This window comes from Fulmarus glacialis, unplaced genomic scaffold, assembly GCF_000690835.1.
Source record: "Fulmarus glacialis isolate BGI_N327 unplaced genomic scaffold, ASM69083v1 scaffold10111, whole genome shotgun sequence".
Lineage (NCBI taxonomy): Eukaryota > Metazoa > Chordata > Aves > Procellariiformes > Procellariidae > Fulmarus > Fulmarus glacialis.
Window position 1 is genome coordinate 40254 of NW_009194694.1, and position 19217 is coordinate 59470.

At 38.6% G+C, this 19217-nt stretch overlaps 2 protein-coding genes across 2 annotated transcripts in view; one reads left to right on the forward strand and one right to left on the reverse strand.

The window, feature by feature from the left end:
* The window catches only part of FBXL2 (F-box and leucine-rich repeat protein 2), a gene marked incomplete at its 5' end in the record, with an annotated part of 41107 nt that extends 26648 nt beyond the window's left edge, over positions 1 to 14459 (forward strand). Inside the window, 6 exons of the mRNA XM_009587850.1 lie at positions 2840 to 2970; positions 6993 to 7053; positions 8372 to 8416; positions 8709 to 8765; positions 12676 to 12888; positions 13844 to 14459. Of these exons, the coding sequence (XP_009586145.1) occupies positions 2840 to 2970; positions 6993 to 7053; positions 8372 to 8416; positions 8709 to 8765; positions 12676 to 12888; positions 13844 to 13951 (615 nt within the window). The remainder of the gene's footprint in view (positions 1 to 2839; positions 2971 to 6992; positions 7054 to 8371; positions 8417 to 8708; positions 8766 to 12675; positions 12889 to 13843) is intronic.
* A 1568-nt stretch (positions 14460 to 16027) lies between these two features.
* Positions 16028 to 19217, reverse strand: part of UBP1 (upstream binding protein 1 (LBP-1a)) — a 33075-nt gene continuing 29885 nt past the window's right edge. The window contains exon 15 of the mRNA XM_009587851.1: positions 16028 to 17897. Coding sequence (XP_009586146.1) covers positions 17860 to 17897 — 38 coding nt within the window. The 3' untranslated portion in view covers positions 16028 to 17859. The remainder of the gene's footprint in view (positions 17898 to 19217) is intronic.

The window sequence follows — 19217 nt, forward strand, 5'->3', positions numbered from 1 at the left end:
AGAACCATCTAGGTAGCAGGAGAAGGGCATGCTTTTTCAATAGTAATGGAAGAACCCATTCATTTGTAATCATTCACGTACTTTTAATTCTACTTAGAGAGTACACAAAAATTTGATTTGCTGTGTATTATATTTGCTTTTTTGTTGTTTCTGATGTGACTTCTTAGGAATGGGAAAGATCTTTTAGATTTTAAATGTGTTTAAGTCATTCTTTGTCTGTAAATAAGCCTTAGAAAATATTGAAATAAATTAGAATTTCAGTGTTTCAGTCATGCAAATTTGAATAATGAAGTTAGATTATTTTTTTTGCTTTTGGAAAGTTTTCTACAGTTTTATTGCTAGAAGCTAGAATCTGCTTGGGCTAAAAACTTCAAATCTGTTTACACATTATTCCTGAATGAATGTGGCATGGGACCATTTTTTATTAAGATTGGATGAAAATTTTTGGACCTAATAAGTTTCTTTAAAGTGTTGAACATTTTGGAGTGTTAGGGATTATTAAAAGTTATATTAGAAAATTCCAGAAATTAAGAACAATATGAATACAAAGCTTGAGCTTCCATGAGCCAGATGTTTAAAATTTTCAAATTTTTCAATCTGAATTTAGGTGCCCGCTGAAGTTGGGCACCTAAAGATAATGGGAATTAAAGGAAGTTCCTTCTTTTGGTCAGAACCAATAAAAGACTGTAAGTTTATTTATTATTCTGTTTATTTACAGAATAAAGTGTGTAAGTAATTTCCTCCCCTTTCACTCTTCCTTTTGCTGTCCTCCTCCTTCAAAGTTATTTTTCTGTTGTGTTTTACCTGAGACTAATGAGATATATCAAGACCAGCCTTTTCTGATTATTTTTGTGGAAGGCTCTCAAGACATCTGATGATAACCAGTTATCTCTCCTGCTTAAAAGGGGCATTGGCATAGACGTGTATGAGAGTTTTTTCCCTTGGCCAGTATGTTTGTTGTCACGTAGATATTAAGTACCAACAAAAAACCCCTCATGAGTGAAAGTATTTTTCCCTCTGAATTTTTTGAGTTGATAGTCTGTGTGTCCTACCTAGTTATGTGTGTTTTAAAGCTTTATTTCACTGGAGATGTGTCCTGCTTGCTATGGCTTAGAAGCATGCTTCCAGAAGCAGCCAGGCTCTTTATGATCAAAGGGCTAGCACTGATTTTTACACAGCAGGTCTCTGTCCTTTATATGATCCACACTTTAATTTTAGTGGCTCTATTTTATGGACCTTGTAAAATGCCAGGCCAGCTCCAGCAGCTATGGAATGAACTGATACTAACTCTGGAGACTGCACATCTGAAAGGTACCATCTTTATAGTGTAGAAACTACACTATAGATGTCCTTGCCCACAGCAGGGGGGTTGGACTAGATGACCTTTAAAGGTCCCTTCCAACCCACACTATTCTAGGATTCTAAACTGGGGACTTGCAGGCATTTTTTGAGCACTTTTCTTTCTTGAGAGGGATGTAGGCATTGAAATCACAAACAATTTCAGAGTAGAAAATTTTCATGTATAACTTGAGGGTTTTGTCCATCTCCAGCAGCAGCATAAAATTTACATAGTCCTTACCTCCAAAATAGTTCCTTTTCCCAATAACAGTGTCATGAGTATCTCCCAAAGAGAACAAAACAGTTCCAGAAAATATCTTCTAATCTGTAGATGATGCAAATCCTTCTGGATTCACAAAAAGAAGACTTCTAGTTTTCTGTCTGGAATAATTTTTATTTGTCAGAAGAATTTGCAAATTTGAACTACTGATATTAAAAAGTGCTGGGTTGGGGGAGGAGGCATAAGGTGATCTCCCGTTCTGCTGAGCTACTGCTATTTCTCATCCTGTTTTCATCTGTGAAAGGTAATGTTTCTAATAGCCTCAGAAATATGCTGTAGTAGTATTAGCGTACCTAGATGAGTGGCTTATAAAAGGAATGTGTGTATTCAATTCAAAATACAGTAGAGGTCTTTGTAAACTTTGGAAGAGTAATGTTAGGCCAGGAAATAAAATAACCTTTCACCCTCAAGGATTAATCATTCAGCAGAATTAAATTCTTGAAGTTAGGAGCGGGAGGAGGAGAGAATACTTTCTCCAGAATAGAAGAACCGTAGACAAAATAATATTTGCACACATACCCAATAATCTAGTTCCTGTTGCTATTTTGTGCGCAGCTGCATTGGGGCTATTTCTTATAGTTCCTGTTTTTGAGAGAAAACTTTTAAATTCATACTCCAAGTTTAGAGTTACTTTTTTCAGAATATGTAGTACAAAACAGTTTTGAGAAATGAAAAACCCTCTTTTGAGATAAATCTTTCAGCTGAAGACAACTGCATAGGGTAGGGCAAACCTGGCATTTCCATTGTCTTCTGTAAAGAACGGATTATATATAATTGTTTACCTGTAACTCTTCCTTTGAAAATTATCTGGAGGTGAAGGATTTTTACCCTTGGGTTCTACTGTTCCAGTGCAAAACAGGTAGTTAGCTCTCCTGCTGTCGAGCTTTAAGCTCTCTTTTGCACTGTTCCTGAACTTACTCGGTCACTGGAATGAAAGGCCTGAACTCTACAAACATATAAGCAGCAGGCTGTTCCGCAGCACAATGACAACTACAATTAAAAAAAAATTATGTGAAAATTATAAAGCAAAAGCAAAGTGAAAGAGGAAGACAACAACAAACAATGAACATGGTTTCACAATGATATTTTTTTTGATTGAAAGTCCACAGGTTGCCATGGTTATATACAATATGACATTAACAGTTCAGTAATATGACTTGATTTTTGTTCTTAGCTGAGTATTTGGTAACGAAGTAACTTCAACCTTCTTCTGTGTTGCAGCAAATTTCAGATGAGGGCATTGTAAAAATCTGTAGAGGATGTCATAGACTTCAGTCGCTCTGTGTTTCAGGCTGTAGCAACCTTACAGATGCTTCTCTCACAGCGCTTGGTCTAAACTGTCCAAGGCTGAAGTGAGTATATCATGAGCGTGTCGTGAGTATGTCATGTTGTTACTGGCCTGATCTAAGAAATTCACTTCTGAAGATAATCAGCTGATATCCACAGGTTTGATTTAGCTTTGTGTTGTTTGTGTTACCTTTGCAATCAAAACATTAAGTTAGAAGTACCAGCTGAATATGAACTTGAGGGCTGGTCCTCTGTAGCTAGCATATCAATGTAGTGCACTGTGTACTGGAAAAACAAGAATTAATATATGACAAATAAAACGTGTTGAACGTAGCAGTTCAATTCTGTGCTTCTAGCTAAATATTTTAGGTACTAATTACAAGCCAGAAGAAAAGAAGATATAAAGCCCATTATTTTTTTAAAAGGTAAAAATATCTGTAGTTGTGTTGTGTCTTGTGATGTTTGTACTCTGATGTGGTTTATGCAGTCGTTTGTCTTGCAAAAAAAATAGCTAAATCATACCTGAGTATTATATTTACAGATTTTATTATGAATGTGTTTTTAATATGCTCTGTGGTACATCCTGGCATTCTTAAACTCCGATATAGTGTGCTAATGTCTCTGCAAGCACTGAGGACTGATATTTATGGGATATGTTTTGAGTAATAGGGGCTCGTCTGTTAAAAATAGTATAAACTTTTACATTGATGTAATTTGTGCTAACATATGTTATGGTGGTATTCTCAGAAGTGGGGACAGGTTCAGCTTTAGTAATGAAGCTCTGTCAAGCAGCAGCTCTCTGCTTATAGGAGCATATACTTCTTGTAAGGTCTAATTTTAATGTAAATGAAATCAAAACAAAAGACTTTTGGATGACACTAAATTGCCATTTATGACAGGAAGGTGCAGGAGTTGCAACTTGTTATACTTCAGTCAGATAAATGGAGAAAAGTAGATCGTGAAAATTAGGGGAAGCTACATTCAAATGCCAGTGTGCAATATGCTGACACACAGTGTTCCTTTAGCCGATTGAGTGAAAAAGAGCTTTTGTTACTGTAGAAAACCTATCCTTAAGACAATTCCAGAGTGACAGTCCCCTTCATGTAATGGTTCATACTTACAAGAGCTTATGTGTGCCCATGTTTGGGGCTGAGGAGTCTTCTGGCACAATTGTGTTCTTTAGAAAGCTGTGCTGTTACTACTGGTCTTTTTCCACGATTTTTCTCATTCTCTAAATTCACAGCTGAGATTGGAAATAAAAGGAGGTCTAAAGTGCTATTAGTTGTGCAGTTCTTTCCAAGGGCGGTACAACTGTAGCAGGAATTGTTTTGACTTTGGTAGGGAAACTGTTAGCCCCTGTCTGTGCCACGAGGGGGAACGCGTCTGCCGTTCTTCTTTGATGAGGAACAGTATAAGGAAAAAAATTACCCTTTGCAGTGATTACTGCAGAGGAGTGCGTGATGGAAAGACAGGTGATACAGCAGGTTACGTCTAGACTTTTGGGATCATGTATGGAAAGTACTTGATAAAAATAATGTTGGAAATCAAAGGGAAATGTGATTCCACACTTGTTCATACCTTCTGAATATTTTGGTGTCGAGTATGATACAAAACTCTCCTACCTCTGTTGGACATGCTGGCCCTGTTAGGAAGCTTTTGAGTATTTTCTGTGCTGTGCTACTCTCACTTCACTTCAGGGTCTTGGATGTCCTACTATGCTGCTTTCTATGATATTGCTGTGTTTTGCAGCTGTTACCACTCACAAATGGTATCTCCTTGAAAAAAAAATCCTGAGCTTGACCCAACTCCCTTCAGCTGTTTTTTTTTCCCCTACATCAAGATATAGGTGTCTTCTCATTCCTTTTTATATCTGCTCATTTAAGTGCTTGATACCTTCTCTGTTTTTCTTTTTTAGAACTTTTTAGTGTTAAAATACTAGTAGGTGTTTTGGTGAGGCTTATCGAGAAAAGCAGCCATGAACTATGAATGTCTTTGTCTAGGTGGGGCTGTGAAAATTAGGATCATAGTGCCTTTAACCCCACCAATGTTCTCTCCCACCTGCTGCTAATTCAACAGGAGTAGGAAGTGCAGAGACACTCCAGGTGTGCCCATCTGTAGACAATGAATGCAACTGTGAGGTCTATCTCAGAGAACATTGCTTTATGAGAGTGGGGAATCTGCTCTGGGATGTCATTTTGCCTCATCAGCTCCTATGCTAGGTACTTTGTCACGAATCACTGGATGGGAAATAAATGTCAGCTGTATCTGGAAAAAAGAAGAGCCCTCTGTAATTAAGTACAATCATTAAAACAAAGCAAAAATTGAACTTTCTTCATGTTCATGCTGATCAGTGCCTTCCCACCCGGGACACGATCGATGCTATGTGTGTATAGCTCACTCTCCCCACCCTGTTCTTCTGACTGACTGCACACCCAATTTCAGGAAAGCTAGAGCTGCTAGTCTTCTGGTTTCTTTCTCCCCTGTTTCTATATTCTTATGTTCAGCCAGATATGCAGTAAGTAGCATCCCCACTATTTTGCACGCTGCGGATGTAATTCCCCCCCCCTTTAAAGACAAAAATGTAACGAGGTTGGGGATCCAATGGTTGTAAGTGTAGATGGGGTTGAAAGCAAGTAAATGAAGTAAAGGGTAACGACTGTGAACTGAATCATGTTTTTTATGTTGTGGTGGTGTTTTTTTCCTTTCCTATCCATCATCTGAGGTAATTTTTAGAGTAGCTGGGAGTATTTTATGGTGGGTTGCTAACTGCCCTTGATGGAAGGGCACAAAGTTCCCAAATGTGAGTCTGGAAAGAAAATCCAGAGGTGTTACAACCATCCACTTGGAAAGCAGTACCTGTCTTGCCACCTTTCTGTTGGCTGGTTTTGAGTTTCCGTCATACTTCTGAACCTCGTTGAAGGCTAGCACTCTGGAAGTGGTTATCAAGGGTGTAGCCTGTGGGGCTGCTTGCCTCTAAACTCAGCTGCGCTCTTGCTTTTGGCTTGGACGAGATTGATCCAGCAAAGTCATAGTCAGAGCCCCACATCCCATACTCTGGTGGGGTTGTATTTTTCTCATGCACACAGCATGGTTTTTCCCTTTGCACTTTATCCATAGAGAGAGTGCTTTCTAATGACCTCCTAAACCAGTGGAATGATCTAGATGCCTCTAAGTGTTACCACAGCAAGAGCTTCTTTTGTCCATCCTGCCCTCCCTCCTCCCCCACCAACCCCAGAAGCAGTGTTTGCTGTGGTGAGTGGGTAAGTTGCACTTAGTTTGTGCTTCTCATTGCACGGTGCTGTGGTTTCCCCTTATTCATCTTGATGCTTACTCCACCTGCAAAGTAAAAAGTGTTCATGGAAAAAAAAGAAAAAGAAAACGACGTCAAAAAAACAGTTACGGGATGGAGGCCTGTTCTATGTACTAGTGGTGCTGTTTGGGGCAGTTAACCTTTTTGTGTCAGTACTGCTTCCCAGTACCTCTCAAAAGAGTGTTAGGTTTATCTTTCCAAAACACTGTTGTTTTCTTTAGGGTTGTGGTGGTGTAGTTTATTGTTCTTACTCTGCGGGCTTGGAGAATTTAAGCTCCTTGCTTTCTGGTAACTTGCTTCACTGTGCTTCATGCAGAGGCTCTGAGTGAATTTCTAGTAAGCAGTTCCTCAGTTTTGTGGCTTCCCAACATCCTGTGTTTAGATAACAGGTTTTGGATGCAGGCTTCATTTGCATTTCCCTTAACTCAGGGTTTATTCTCCCGTATCTTTCCTCAGATAACACATGAGAAAACTTGAGCATTATGCTGTCTTACTGAAACAAGAGGTCAAAACGCCTGTAATTATGTATAATCTTTTTCCACTAAATGTTGAGAAGATTTGAGGATTGAACTTAATGTGTTCTGCGACTATTAGAATCTTCTGATAAGCTGGATCAAAAGTCTGCCTAGTGCTTTTTAATTGCAAATTACTGTGAAAAATAGGCATATATATACATTTGCTATTGAGAGCTTTAAGTTGCAGAAGACAAATTTGTATCTCAAACTCATTTGCTTTTCTCTATGTTAATGTTTTCTTTAACATTTAAAACTTTTCCAGGATTTTGGAAGCTGCAAGATGTTCACATCTTACAGATGCTGGTTTTACCCTTTTAGCACGGGTAAGGGTCATTTAGAAGGTTAGAGCTTGCCTTGTTTTCATTGCTGCTGAGCAGCTGTGAATTGATGTAGCCCTGCTAGGAAGGAATATGAGAAGAAGAAAAATAAAGCAGGAAGAACCCAGTGGAGGAGGGGCATAAAAAGTGATTTTATTTCTGGATTATGCTTAGAGCTGCAACTTGGTCTGTTTTGCCATCTACCATTGCATTTTTCACTTTTTTCCCCCTTTTTTTTTAGTATGTTTCAATTGGATTTATTATGCTTAACATAATTCTAAACTTGGGTTATGTATTCTAGTCAAATTTCGCCTATAAAGTTGACACATACCCTTGTGATATTTACACCCAAAAAATCACCATATAATAGATTATTCTGAGCATACTTTAAGTTAAAAAAATACTTACATTATACATTATAAACTATACGCACTTGTGCCCTGATTCATGCTGTAAGTATGTAAAGTAAGCATATAGATTGTATAAAATCCTTCATTCAGCACCACAGCCTTGGGCTTTTGGTAGTTACCTCAAGCCTGTTCTGGGAGCTGCAAGTTAAACCTTTTTTCATATGCCTGTAAATAACAGGGTTTGGGCTTTGGGCTGAGCCGAGACACCATGTGGTCTGCTGCGAAGTCACAAGTTTGCATCATTTCCCTGAAATTAGTCATGATCAGTCATTGAAAGCACTTCTAAAAGCTTGCTAGGGATCTCTCAGAATATTGGGAAAATTGCTTGTATAAATGTGAAGTGGAGCTTTCACCCAGCCTTAAAGTGGACCCTATTTTAATATTTTCAACATTCATTAGCAAAGCAAACTGTTTTTAAGGCTTCTTTCTAAAGTATGATGGTGAAGAGAGATGTTTCACAGCCTTAAGTGTGTTTCAGATTAGTTTGGTGCAGGTTGACATATGCAGAAGTTGGATTCATCTGTATGCAGATCAGTTAGCTTTAGTGCACAGGCTGTAAATACCATAGGTTTGAACTGAAATTGATGCCAAGGTGGGGAAGGGAAGCAGGGGTGAGTGAGTACTGATCACATATGTACTGTTCCAAACCTTACAGGGCAAGGAGGAGAAACTTCACTTAGTGAGAGAAAGGCTGAAAATGTAGAGGTTTGGGGAGGAGGTGATGTGTTGCTTGTGGATTTTTTTTTTTTACCATTTTTTTTGTCCTTTGGTGATCAAATATTTGAAGGGATTTAACTCTCAATTTCCTCTCGGAGGCTGTGCTTTCCCATATTACTAGCCCTGTGCATGATTTTATGTCTGTATGTTATTTTATTTCGTCTTTCGTTTATCTGTTTGATTTTTGTTTATTTTAGAATTGCCACGAGCTGGAGAAGATGGACTTGGAAGAATGTGTTTTGGTGAGATTTAATATGAAAAGGAATATTGAACGTCCAGTGTAACAATGCAGTGCCAATCAGAACATTAGCACTTTCAGTTAAATGTGCTTTGTTTTTTATTAAAAATTATGATAGTAAATAAAAAATAATTATTGGGAAATTCTATAAAGGGAATTATTTGAAGAGCAACAGGTGATTGGGTGTTTTCCAGAAATAACAGAACCTTCATCTGGTGGAGAAAGAGATATCCTATTTGAGGGTTGGTGCTCCTACTGTCTGTTGCTTATGACTGTTTGGTTTCTTTTCTTTCTAGATAACTGACAGCACATTGATACAACTTTCCATACACTGTCCTAAGCTACAAGCATTGGTAAGTTTAACTCTTTGTTTGTGAACTTTAATACATACCGCCAAAACCACGCACATACACAACTCCTTCAATATAAAAATAGGCTGTTGACTCTGGATCTAGAAAAAGTTCCTGATGTAGTATGATACTGTGCAAAATATATGCAAGTTTAATAAGTGTTCTAAAAGAAACAGGTTACTTCTAAAATATTTATGTGCATTGTGTGATAAAAAATATTACCAAATCAGTGAGTAATAACCAGAAAGCTTATATTTTATTGTTAACATCCTTCATATTTGATTACTTAGTTAAAATAGAACTTTTCATAGGCAACTTACAGTACCTTTACAGATACTCTTAAGTGTTCACTAATAGTTTTCTTAGGGAGTATGACATTTTAAGACAAATATTGAATACACAAAACCACCCAATGAAGAAAAATGTAATCACTTTGTAATCAGTTTTGCATGCAAGCAGTTTTCCCCAAGGACTACACATTTACACTGTAAATTATGGAAGGTTTTTTGACCTAGACTTTTGAACGTAATTGGAGAGGATTGAGATGCCTTCAGTGGGGTACCCTGCTTATTGTATTTCAAAGAACTGGTTTTTAGGGAATGGTTGCTTAGATCTTTCAGAACATCAAAAACAATTTCAGGTGACATAAGCTTGGCTGTTCTTCAGTCAAGGTACTCCAAAATTACTAGACCGTCCTTACAATAGAGGCTCCTGTATTTAGAGCCAATTGTCCCATAAGTGTAGATTTGTTATATACTACTTCAAATGTACCTGAGAGAACAAGTATCTTTATAATCTGTTCTTAGATGGGATTAAAGGAAGGTTTGCTGCTTCATTAATTAAATTGTCTTATGATTGGTTAGTGTTACTCACTCGGTGTTACTAAGGTAGCAACATGAGGAGAGATGGCTTTTAAAAAGGAGCTTGTTCACTATTTTTTATTGTTGTTGGTTTTTATTTTTCCTCATTAATTGTCTGACCTCATTTCTGTACCATAAGTCTTAATGTTAAGCCAAACGAGTTGTCAGGAGATGGGGAGCCATTTTTATAGGATGCTTTCTATTCTTCTATGACAGATGTGTTTTCGTATAAGCAGTACTTGCAGGAGATCTTTTGTACCAGTTCTGCCAGTGCTTCACCAGAGATATCATAAAACATCATAACTTTCTGAGTTTTTTTTCTGAACCTGGCCCTTTTTGCTGGCCTCTGTGTGTTAGCCCACAGACGGGGAAGTGTGGCATTGGTAAAATAACATACCTTTTCTAAGGGAATCAGAAACATTGATTTTTTTTGTTTGTTTGTTGGTGTGGATATCCTGTGTATAAGAAGGCTATATACTCAAAGATTGTGAGTGAGCAGTGATGGCTGAGAATTACGGGGAAGGAAAAAACAGACTAGCAGGTGCCAAATACGCTATGTGAACTAATCTTGATACTTCAAATGTGAATCATGTACTGTTGATGGTTCTGTAACCTCTTGTGTAGCTGTGCTTTAGCATATGTTTAGGTATATTTGCAGTTTAAACAAATATTTTTGGAGTTGCAGAAATTAACTTTGGATTTCTTTCTTGGTGTTTAGAGACTCAGTAGATGGTGGAAATAAGCAAAAGCACTGTTACATCTTAACCAGCTATAACCGTTACATCTTCATGGGTATCAGAGTATTCAAATGCTTTATTGGACTTAAGAAGTAATTTCTGGTGAAAGTGTTTAATAATTGTACATTCAAATTATTAGAGAAACTGAAATACTCATGATACTGGTGGAGATGAGAAGATAATTGAATTCTGCAGTTAAGCTGATCATACTATTTCTTACTGTCACAGTATATCACGCCATATTTGATTTATACACCGCATTCAGTATGTATTAACAAAAAAAAAAATTTGACCGTATCTCTTTGTTCTAAAGATTTCAAGCAACTGTATTTGTAAAATTCCACATTGTTAACACTTTCTAACAGGTTTATGAAGTCAGAAAAGTCATGTGGTGTGATATGAAGTATGTATTATTTGACATATTTGTTTTACAAAGTTCTATGAACTCAGCTGTACATCGTGTATTGTCCTTTCGGTACCAAATACGGTGTCTCAGGAAAGCTGGTTTTATAAGCTGCTTACTTCCTGGCATAGAAAACTCTTAATTAGCCAGCAGACTGCTGCTATAGCTGACAGCTTCATGTAACCTCCTGTCCTTCCTTGAAACAGCAGGTCTATTATAAATGTTCTTTAACCCTGCAACTGCTGATTGTTTCCAGGCTGTGAGCCAAATCAAATGCTCAGAACACATACATAAAGAAAGTAGGTATAGGAGAGAACTTAAGTATTTAAAGAGTTGATAGACTTGCAGAATATAAACATGTCGTAAGACAAAACACTGTTGATAGGGGCAAGCGCTTCATTTCTGTTGCCTTTTGGAGACAGCGTGCACTAGTTGTGGTGTTGCTTGGAGTCGCTGCTAGCTGCTCACACTTAGTGAGTGAGTAAAATTGGACCAGCTGGAGCTGAAGGGAAGCTGTTGGGGTGGCTCCCTATCAGACTGGAGGGGAGTTGCAGACCTGTTTCCCAGCCTCCCTCTTCTCTGGTTACTTGATCATCCTGTTCAGCAAACGAGAAAAAAAGTTGAGGGGCAAGTTACTCTAAAGGGCAGGACAGACCCTGTGCATCTGGTAGCAGGCAAGAAATGCTCATGACTCTAGCTGAGGTAAAATAAGGGTAAGCCACGGTTGGTAGTCCTCAGGCTTCCTTGTCAGGCTGAAATAAAAGAAGATAGATGTGTTGTACCAAGAGAAGGGAAGGGTTACGTGTTTGATTCAGATGATTGGCAGGAGGTACTTTTTAGCATTGCTGTTAGCTTGTGCCAAGTTAAAAAGCGCTTTTGGATTTTTGCAAGTGTTTCTTCATCAGTTGCTGTCTGAAAAATAGTTGTGGCAAGGAAATGCTGCTTCAGAACCAGTCACCATTAGACTTAGATACAAGTACGGGCAAGACACAGGGCTGAGCAGAAAGCAGGGAGCTAGCTCAGAGCCCAGGGCAAGAGTAGCAGAGTTCATAAACCCTGCATATTTCCAGTACAGAAGACTTGAGTGCATTCATTTCACTGGTGACAAAGAGTGGTTTTTAAGCCTCCTCCAAGGAAAGTCTGTTTCCTGTTGTTGTCATCATCATTGCTTCTCCAAAAGTCATGAATTCCCTAAAGGAACCAGGAAGCTGCTTTATGTGGTGCTGCTGCCTGAAATGCTGCAACTTTTTCCATTCTCTTGAAATTCAAGGGAGTAAAAAAATATGCTGAAGAGGAGCAGAATTTTTTAGTTTATTATGCTGACTCGCAGAAAAGACCTACTCCTGCAGCTGTACAAGCTGTTTATTACTCCTTGTATGTACAGCCTGGGGTGCTAAGCGCTCACAGTTTTCCTGAAATCATTATTTGGCAAATCAGAACTGTCTGATCGTTCTTTATCTGTGTGGACTTGCACAGGCTTGGTCCTGGTAGTATGTGTGAAAACATGGTAGCTGTGAAACAGTAACTCCTGTCAGTAGATCCTCATTTATTCCTATATGCTCTTGATCATCCTTTGAAGTTGCCTCCTGTTTCTGGCACGACACATGTGTTGTTTGCACCCATTGGTAATGGAGGTGCGTGACAATTGGAACAGAATTTCCACGTTCATAGAGAACAAAGGGGACGGAGGACTCTGCCTGCTCATTTTGAAGCAAAGCTAAAAATAAAGTACAGCCCTCTTGTTAAGTAGAGCTTAAAAATACTCCTTTGTTACTCTTCTGGATTTCAGCTGTATATTCTTCGTAACTGTTTAACCGCTAGAATGAAGGAGGTTGACAAGGACTTCTGATGTTTAGAGGATAGAGTAACTTAGGAATGAGTGATGTTGTTAACTGTTTGCCTCTCTGTTTTAGAGCTTATCTCACTGTGAATTGATCACTGATGATGGGATTCTTCATCTGAGCAACAGTACGTGTGGCCACGAGAGGCTGCAGGTGCTGGAGCTTGATAACTGTCTTCTCATCACTGATGTGACTCTGGAACACCTGGAGAACTGCCACAACTTGGAGAGAATTGAGCTGTATGACTGCCAGCAAGTCACGCGAGCTGGAATCAAACGAATCAGAGTACGTGTTTGCTGATTTGTTCTGGTGGGAATGCCCGAGCCGTTGATACAGCTTGAGATTGTATGAATCCTGCAGATGTCCCAGGCAAGGGAGGATGGAAGAACAGAGTCTGAATATCGTTCTTTTAGGTCCCCATCTCTAGGGACAAAACATAGCTTTTCTATATGAGCAGTAATACTTGTCTGTTTATAACTCATGACACTTTTGCTGTTGGAATGATGAGTAGCTTATCTTCTGCTTTCTGTATTTGTTCAAATACAGGCTTCTATGTTTTTAGGGTTGTGTAGTGGCATTCTTTAACTCTCCTAAAATATATGTTAATATACAGAGCCAATAGTAAAACATCTGCATGGAGTTAATGGGACGTAGGGCCGTTAGGCTCTGGGATCCAGCCACAAACTCTCTTCCTCTATGAGCCTCCCCCATGAGGTCAGGGACTGCCTACCTTGGGGGGCAGCAGTTAGCCTTACTGTTAAACTTGTCTGCAGCGTCGTATCCCAGATTTGTGTCCAAACGCTTTTGCAAATTGGAAAGCTCATCTCCGACAGTGACTACTGGGGGCAGGTGCCCTGTTCTATTCCATGCTGCTTTCTAGGATGAGAGAAGCGGGGAATATGGGAGACAAGACACAGACGAGTCTTTTCAGTTGCCCCCGCAGCAGAACACATGCCTTTCTTGGCAGAGGGCTCTCTGGGCTGATCGGTGCTTTACTGGGGAATAAGTGGGAACCCTGAGCAGGTGAGTGCCCAGACACTGATGTGCCTTAGCTGGATGGGACATGAGAATTACGTGTCAGGAGAAGACAGCTTGGATAGTATCAAGCATATAGATGCTTTCTTTTTGGCTAACCATACTTAATGAGCGCTGACTTCTTGGCAGTAATTGATGTGTGCTGCTGCTTTTTACTAGTTACGTTTATTTCTCTCCCATTATAATGCAGACTTTTCATCCACAGGCTCATCTACCTCACGTGAAAGTTCATGCTTACTTTGCCCCAGTAACTCCCCCTCCTTCGGTAGGAGGGAGCGGACAGCGCCTCTGCAGATGCTGTATTATTCTTTGACAGTAAGTGCAACCACACAGATAAGTTTGTTGTTGTTGTTGAAGACAAGAATGGGACTGCAAATCAGTGGAAGGAGTCGGTTTCCTGACAGTCCCTAATGGTGGTGTTTGGTCATCCAGTTTTGTGACAAGAAAAGCATTTTTTTCCAGGTAAAAACCTTAACGTAATGTGCAGCTGTGGATTAAGTTGGTGATGCTTCGGTTTGTATTAGTAACTCCTTCCTTCTGTTGGCATGAGAACTGAAGTACTGTGTAAAATGTGCGGGCATTTCAGCATAGCAGCTACTTGGTGAAAGTTCACTAAACTTGGAAGTTAACTTGCATTTGTAAGCACTATTCAGTGTGAAGTTCTAACATAATGTGGGGCTCAAGTCTGTCACACCAAGGAACTGAACCTGCCGATCTGTAATATACATGACAGATTAAATATCAGGTTTAAGGACAAATCAGCTTTAGCAGATGTTGACCAAAAAACGCAAGGTAATCATGAGCTCTTACAGCAAAACAGCTTATACTTTTTCACGATTCAGCTTCATGTTTAATTACATGACAGGACATAATAGGTAATGTCAAAAGGTAAGATAGTACCTCAAGATAACTATATAAATAGAAGTACTTTTCAAGTTTTTGAACTTGGTTCAGTTGAACTACGTGTTAGTATAAAGCTTGTCCGTCACTGAAGCACGTTTTTATGCCCAGTGCCATCGGCCTTCAAAAGGGGTAAGAAATCCACTGTGGTAGAGCTTGTGCACTCTACTGTAATTGGCTGCCACACTCCTACATGGTGCTTACTGTAACGCCGTTCCTGCGCGTCCTCAACGACCTCCTCAGTTTGTAAGGGAAGGATGCGGCAGCTCTAGGAAGAGGGTTGTATTATTCATGCTTTTCCACAGACAAAGAATCGAAACCAGGTTCAGTTACAGGAACTATGATGGAGCGAGGAATTCAATTCAAGCTGTTTGTCCCACCTGTGTTAGGGACACAGCAAGCAGATGGGCAAATAAAGCTGTAGGCAGGAGTTGAACCAAACCAAACCTGTGGTTTTCAAATGTAGAAAGCCAAACTCTTCACATTTGGGTTATTTAACTTCTGAATGATAATAATAATAAAATCTATGTATTAACTCTTAAGGCCATGCTTTCATCCTTAGTTTTTCAGTGCTAGAGGGTTAGCTAAATAAACTTTTTTTTATATTAAGCAACTTAATTATCCGAGATAAACTACTCAACAGTTCAGAAAGCTTTTTTGTGCAAGATTGATTGTGTGTGCGTGTGTATGTTTAAAGAGTTCAGGGCCTGTGTGTTTACTGAAAATTACTAGAAATACTGGCTTAAAAAAAGCAGTTGGAGAAGTACTGGGTAGTACTGGATAGTACTGCAATTTCCCCCAAAATTTTAAGGTGGTTTTTTTTGTTTTTTTTTAAAGGAGTGTGAACATTAAGAGACTTAATGCGGCTGTGTTGTGTTCATGCTTCACATGTTCACAGATGATGGGGCTGGTAAATTAAGATCTCAACTTGGAGGCTAAATTGCAGATTAGAGTGTGGTACATGGATTTCTTTGCTACTACAAAATAAGCCAATCAGGGCTTGTTTTGCACAGTAGTGGAGGAGTGTTGTTACAATCGTACTTGGAGTTCCATTAAGATACTGCTGTAATGGAGCGTTTTAAGCAGATTTTATTCTCAACTGTACCAGGAAAAGTCATTGGTACCAGTATGTCACGGTGTGTTGCCTTTTGTTGGCTCATTTTTTTTCTAAGAACATAATGAACCTTGTAAGTCTACTGCATTAAAGATGTACAAAAACAAATGGAACCTACTCTGATATAGGACACTTAAATAAACAATCAGCTGATGTCAAATTTGAATTTGTTTCACTTATTTCAAATTTAACTAAGTTTTCTATTAGAAACAGAAGATGCATGTGTTGGGTGCAGGATAAACTACAGAGCTGGTTTGCTTCCATTATTTACATTTACCTACTGGTATTGCCAGGGTAGGTCTTGCAGTTAATCTAAATCTTAACAACAGAAGTATCTCTAATGTGTGTCGGGGAAGGAAACAAAAAGAAAGCACATTTACAAAATTATTGAAAAACATTTATTATACTTAAATTGAAATGTGTACATCTTATTAAAAAACAAAAGCAATTTGCTGGTGCCATAATTTAATTCCAATTTCAAGTGAGCTGGACAAACTACTGTACAACTTTCAATATTCTTTAAAATTAGATATTTGGATACTTTCTAATCAAGGATTTTTCCACTTTTATAAAACATTTGGATTTGAATACGGTGTGAGCTGAAAAGACACAAGTGTCAGTTCAAGAAAATACTAGGACCAAACAATACCCAAAGATGAAAACTCATAGGCAGAAATGTTTAAGTACATAAAATTTTACTTTCAGTGCAGAAAAAATAAAAATAGGAAAGAAACTCTAGCTTTGATGAATTTAGATTTTCAAACTGCTACAGCTTTAAGAAGCTTTTCTGCTAAGCACTTGAGCCAGTTATGAAAGAGGGAATGAAAAAATCAAAAGTTGCTTTTTTACATGCTGTAGTAGTTGTTTACATCGAACACTGCAGCATAAAAAGCAAACTATTCCCAGGCTTTTAAGCCAGAGATCAAGGTGGAACTTTTCAAAGGCACAAAATGACAGCTATGAAACTGTCACTTAATACCTTTTGAAATATTCCCCTTGAAGTACCTAACCAGTTGAAACTTAATGTTAACATAGGAAATGCTGTGCCATGTCTTTACAAGAAATACCCAAAATATTGAAAAAGCACATTGCCTGTTTCAAAGAAAAGTAAATATTTGGTCATATGGAAGAGGCACTGTAACTGCTGTACAGTACGGATCAGCGGGCAAAGAAAGGTCAACGAAAAGGTAAGATACTTGTCCATAACAGTAACTACAGCAAGGCATTTACCTGCTGGTAAGGAGACGGAAGTGGTGTATATTTAGTGTTTCTTAAGCAATTTATTTGATGTTGCTGAAAGCTATGACACCCCGTGGTGCCCGTGGGTCATCGTCCCTCATCAGCATCATTCCACTGTCATAAAAATCCACCTCTCACTGCTAGTAATTTTAAACCCACAATTTTACAAGCAAAGAGTTAAACTGCAGCAGTGCTCCGCAGAGAACCTAGGAAACTAAACATAAAGGATGCATAGGCAATTCTTTTCCATTAAATTTGTTAAAGCAAAACACAATTACTTGGTACCCCATAGGATTTATATTAATCCCTCCAGTAAGGTACTATTGATAATGCAGTTTGCTGCATGCATATATTGCATCTGTCTAAGGGCTTCTTAAAAGCCCTGTTCTGGCATTTACACTTCTTACATACACTCTTATACACAATTTACACGGGAAGCTGTTTTGACAGCTTTACTCTCAAAGACCCGACAACCTGATCACCATCAGCTTAACTACTCATCTCCACACAGATTAATATGTGCTCTGCTAACATCAAAAAATAAAACCAGCATCAGGTACAAGCAAGTAATAGACAAACTGGCACAGAAAGGTAAATGCCCCAAAATGAGTTTACATTCATCTCCAACTGGATACAGATAATAGAAAAGCAGCAGTGCTTCGCTTCTAGAAACTGTATCTACTGGCCATAATTTGCCTTATTTCAGTAAAGGGCAAGCACCTTTGCTTACATTGTCTTCCATGCCTGTACGTAAGCTGTCATGGCATTATACCTCTCATGAGGACACTTAGCTATGGCAGTGATAAGAAAGTTCACCTATCAAACAGCTCATTAGAAAGGTCATTTTGTGTTTTCAATATGAAACATCTTATACGGTGAAGTTAGATCCTAAGGTTTTGGATGATCTTCGTAATCTTTAGGCAGGATGTCATTCTGTGTTGGAGTATCAGTCTAGCAATTGAGTGACATCACTTCAAAATTATATGGAAGCCTTCACCATTTTCAGCTGGAAAAGAAAAAAGTGTCAGTCTTTCATAAATATACTAGCCAAGGCACCAAAACATCAAAGGATGCACTTGGTTTTTACTGTGTAAAAGTGGTTCATTACTACTGTGAAATACTAAACTTGAAACGTGAAATATCAGTAACCTGCTATTCAGACTAAATGCTTGCAGAATAACTGGTGTTTTAAAACCTCTTTGGCTTGCAGTTATTTCTGTACTCTTCCTACTATGCATTAAACCCACCTCATTTGACAATGACAGTTAATATCACAGAAGGAAGTTAACTTCTGCAAGACCGATATAAATCCTTAGCGTATGTTTTTAATCATTTGCTTTGTGATGCTCAGCCTTAAACTAGAAAGCCAAATGGAAACAGCATTAAAAAAAAAAACCCTGTGGATTTTATGCTTCAAAGCTAGCAGTACCACCACAAGGCTTAACAAACAACTGAAACAAACAGGTCTCTAACAATCACTAACCACATGAATAGATTTTATACTACACAGAACAATTAGTTTCAAGTTAGGATGCTGATAAAGCGAAGCAGACTTTAAAAACACAGCTCATCTACAGCAAAAACACAGCTTTTAAAAATTTCCTACTTGTGCTGAACAAAAATGTTACAATTAACAATTTGCAATTGATCTTCAAAGTTGGGACAGTTTCTGTAGGTAAAATTTGCACGGAGTCAAACTTGTCCACTGACAAAAGCAATTTCCTGGCACCTTTTACCAGAAATGACCTGGACTCCGAAGAAAGTGTGGGATTCATCTGAAACACCTAGTGTTTAAAAGGGAGGCTCACAACACATGCTGAGGAAACCTGAACAACAATTTTCCTGGACTAAGGTTGGCTGCAGCCCCGTTTAACTGCACGCATACAATTAAAATGATTCCACCCATTTGACAGCACGGGGCGGGGCGCGAGGAGTTTGTTCTATGAGCGTTCCCGTCCAAGCCTATGAGTTGATGCTGAACAGCGTTACGAGAACAAGCGGAAACACGCTGTCGCCTTCCCAGCAAAATGGCCATGTCCTGTCCACAGCAACAACCTACTGAAGGTGATTATTTACTAGCAATGAAAGAACAGGATTTTATACTCAGTTCTGCCAACTGTCAGGACTCAGTTAACATTCGGTTTCTAAACTTCAGAAGTACTACCGCCAGGATTTTTTTTTTTATTTTCATTTTTTCATTATTTTGAAACTTGAATTGTTGAATTCTCAACAATTATTAACAGCAAGCACTGTTCGGTGACGGTTGACTGAATTTTAAATGAGGTTTGTTACCAAGCGCTGAACTGGTTCTGAACTGAAAGCTTGG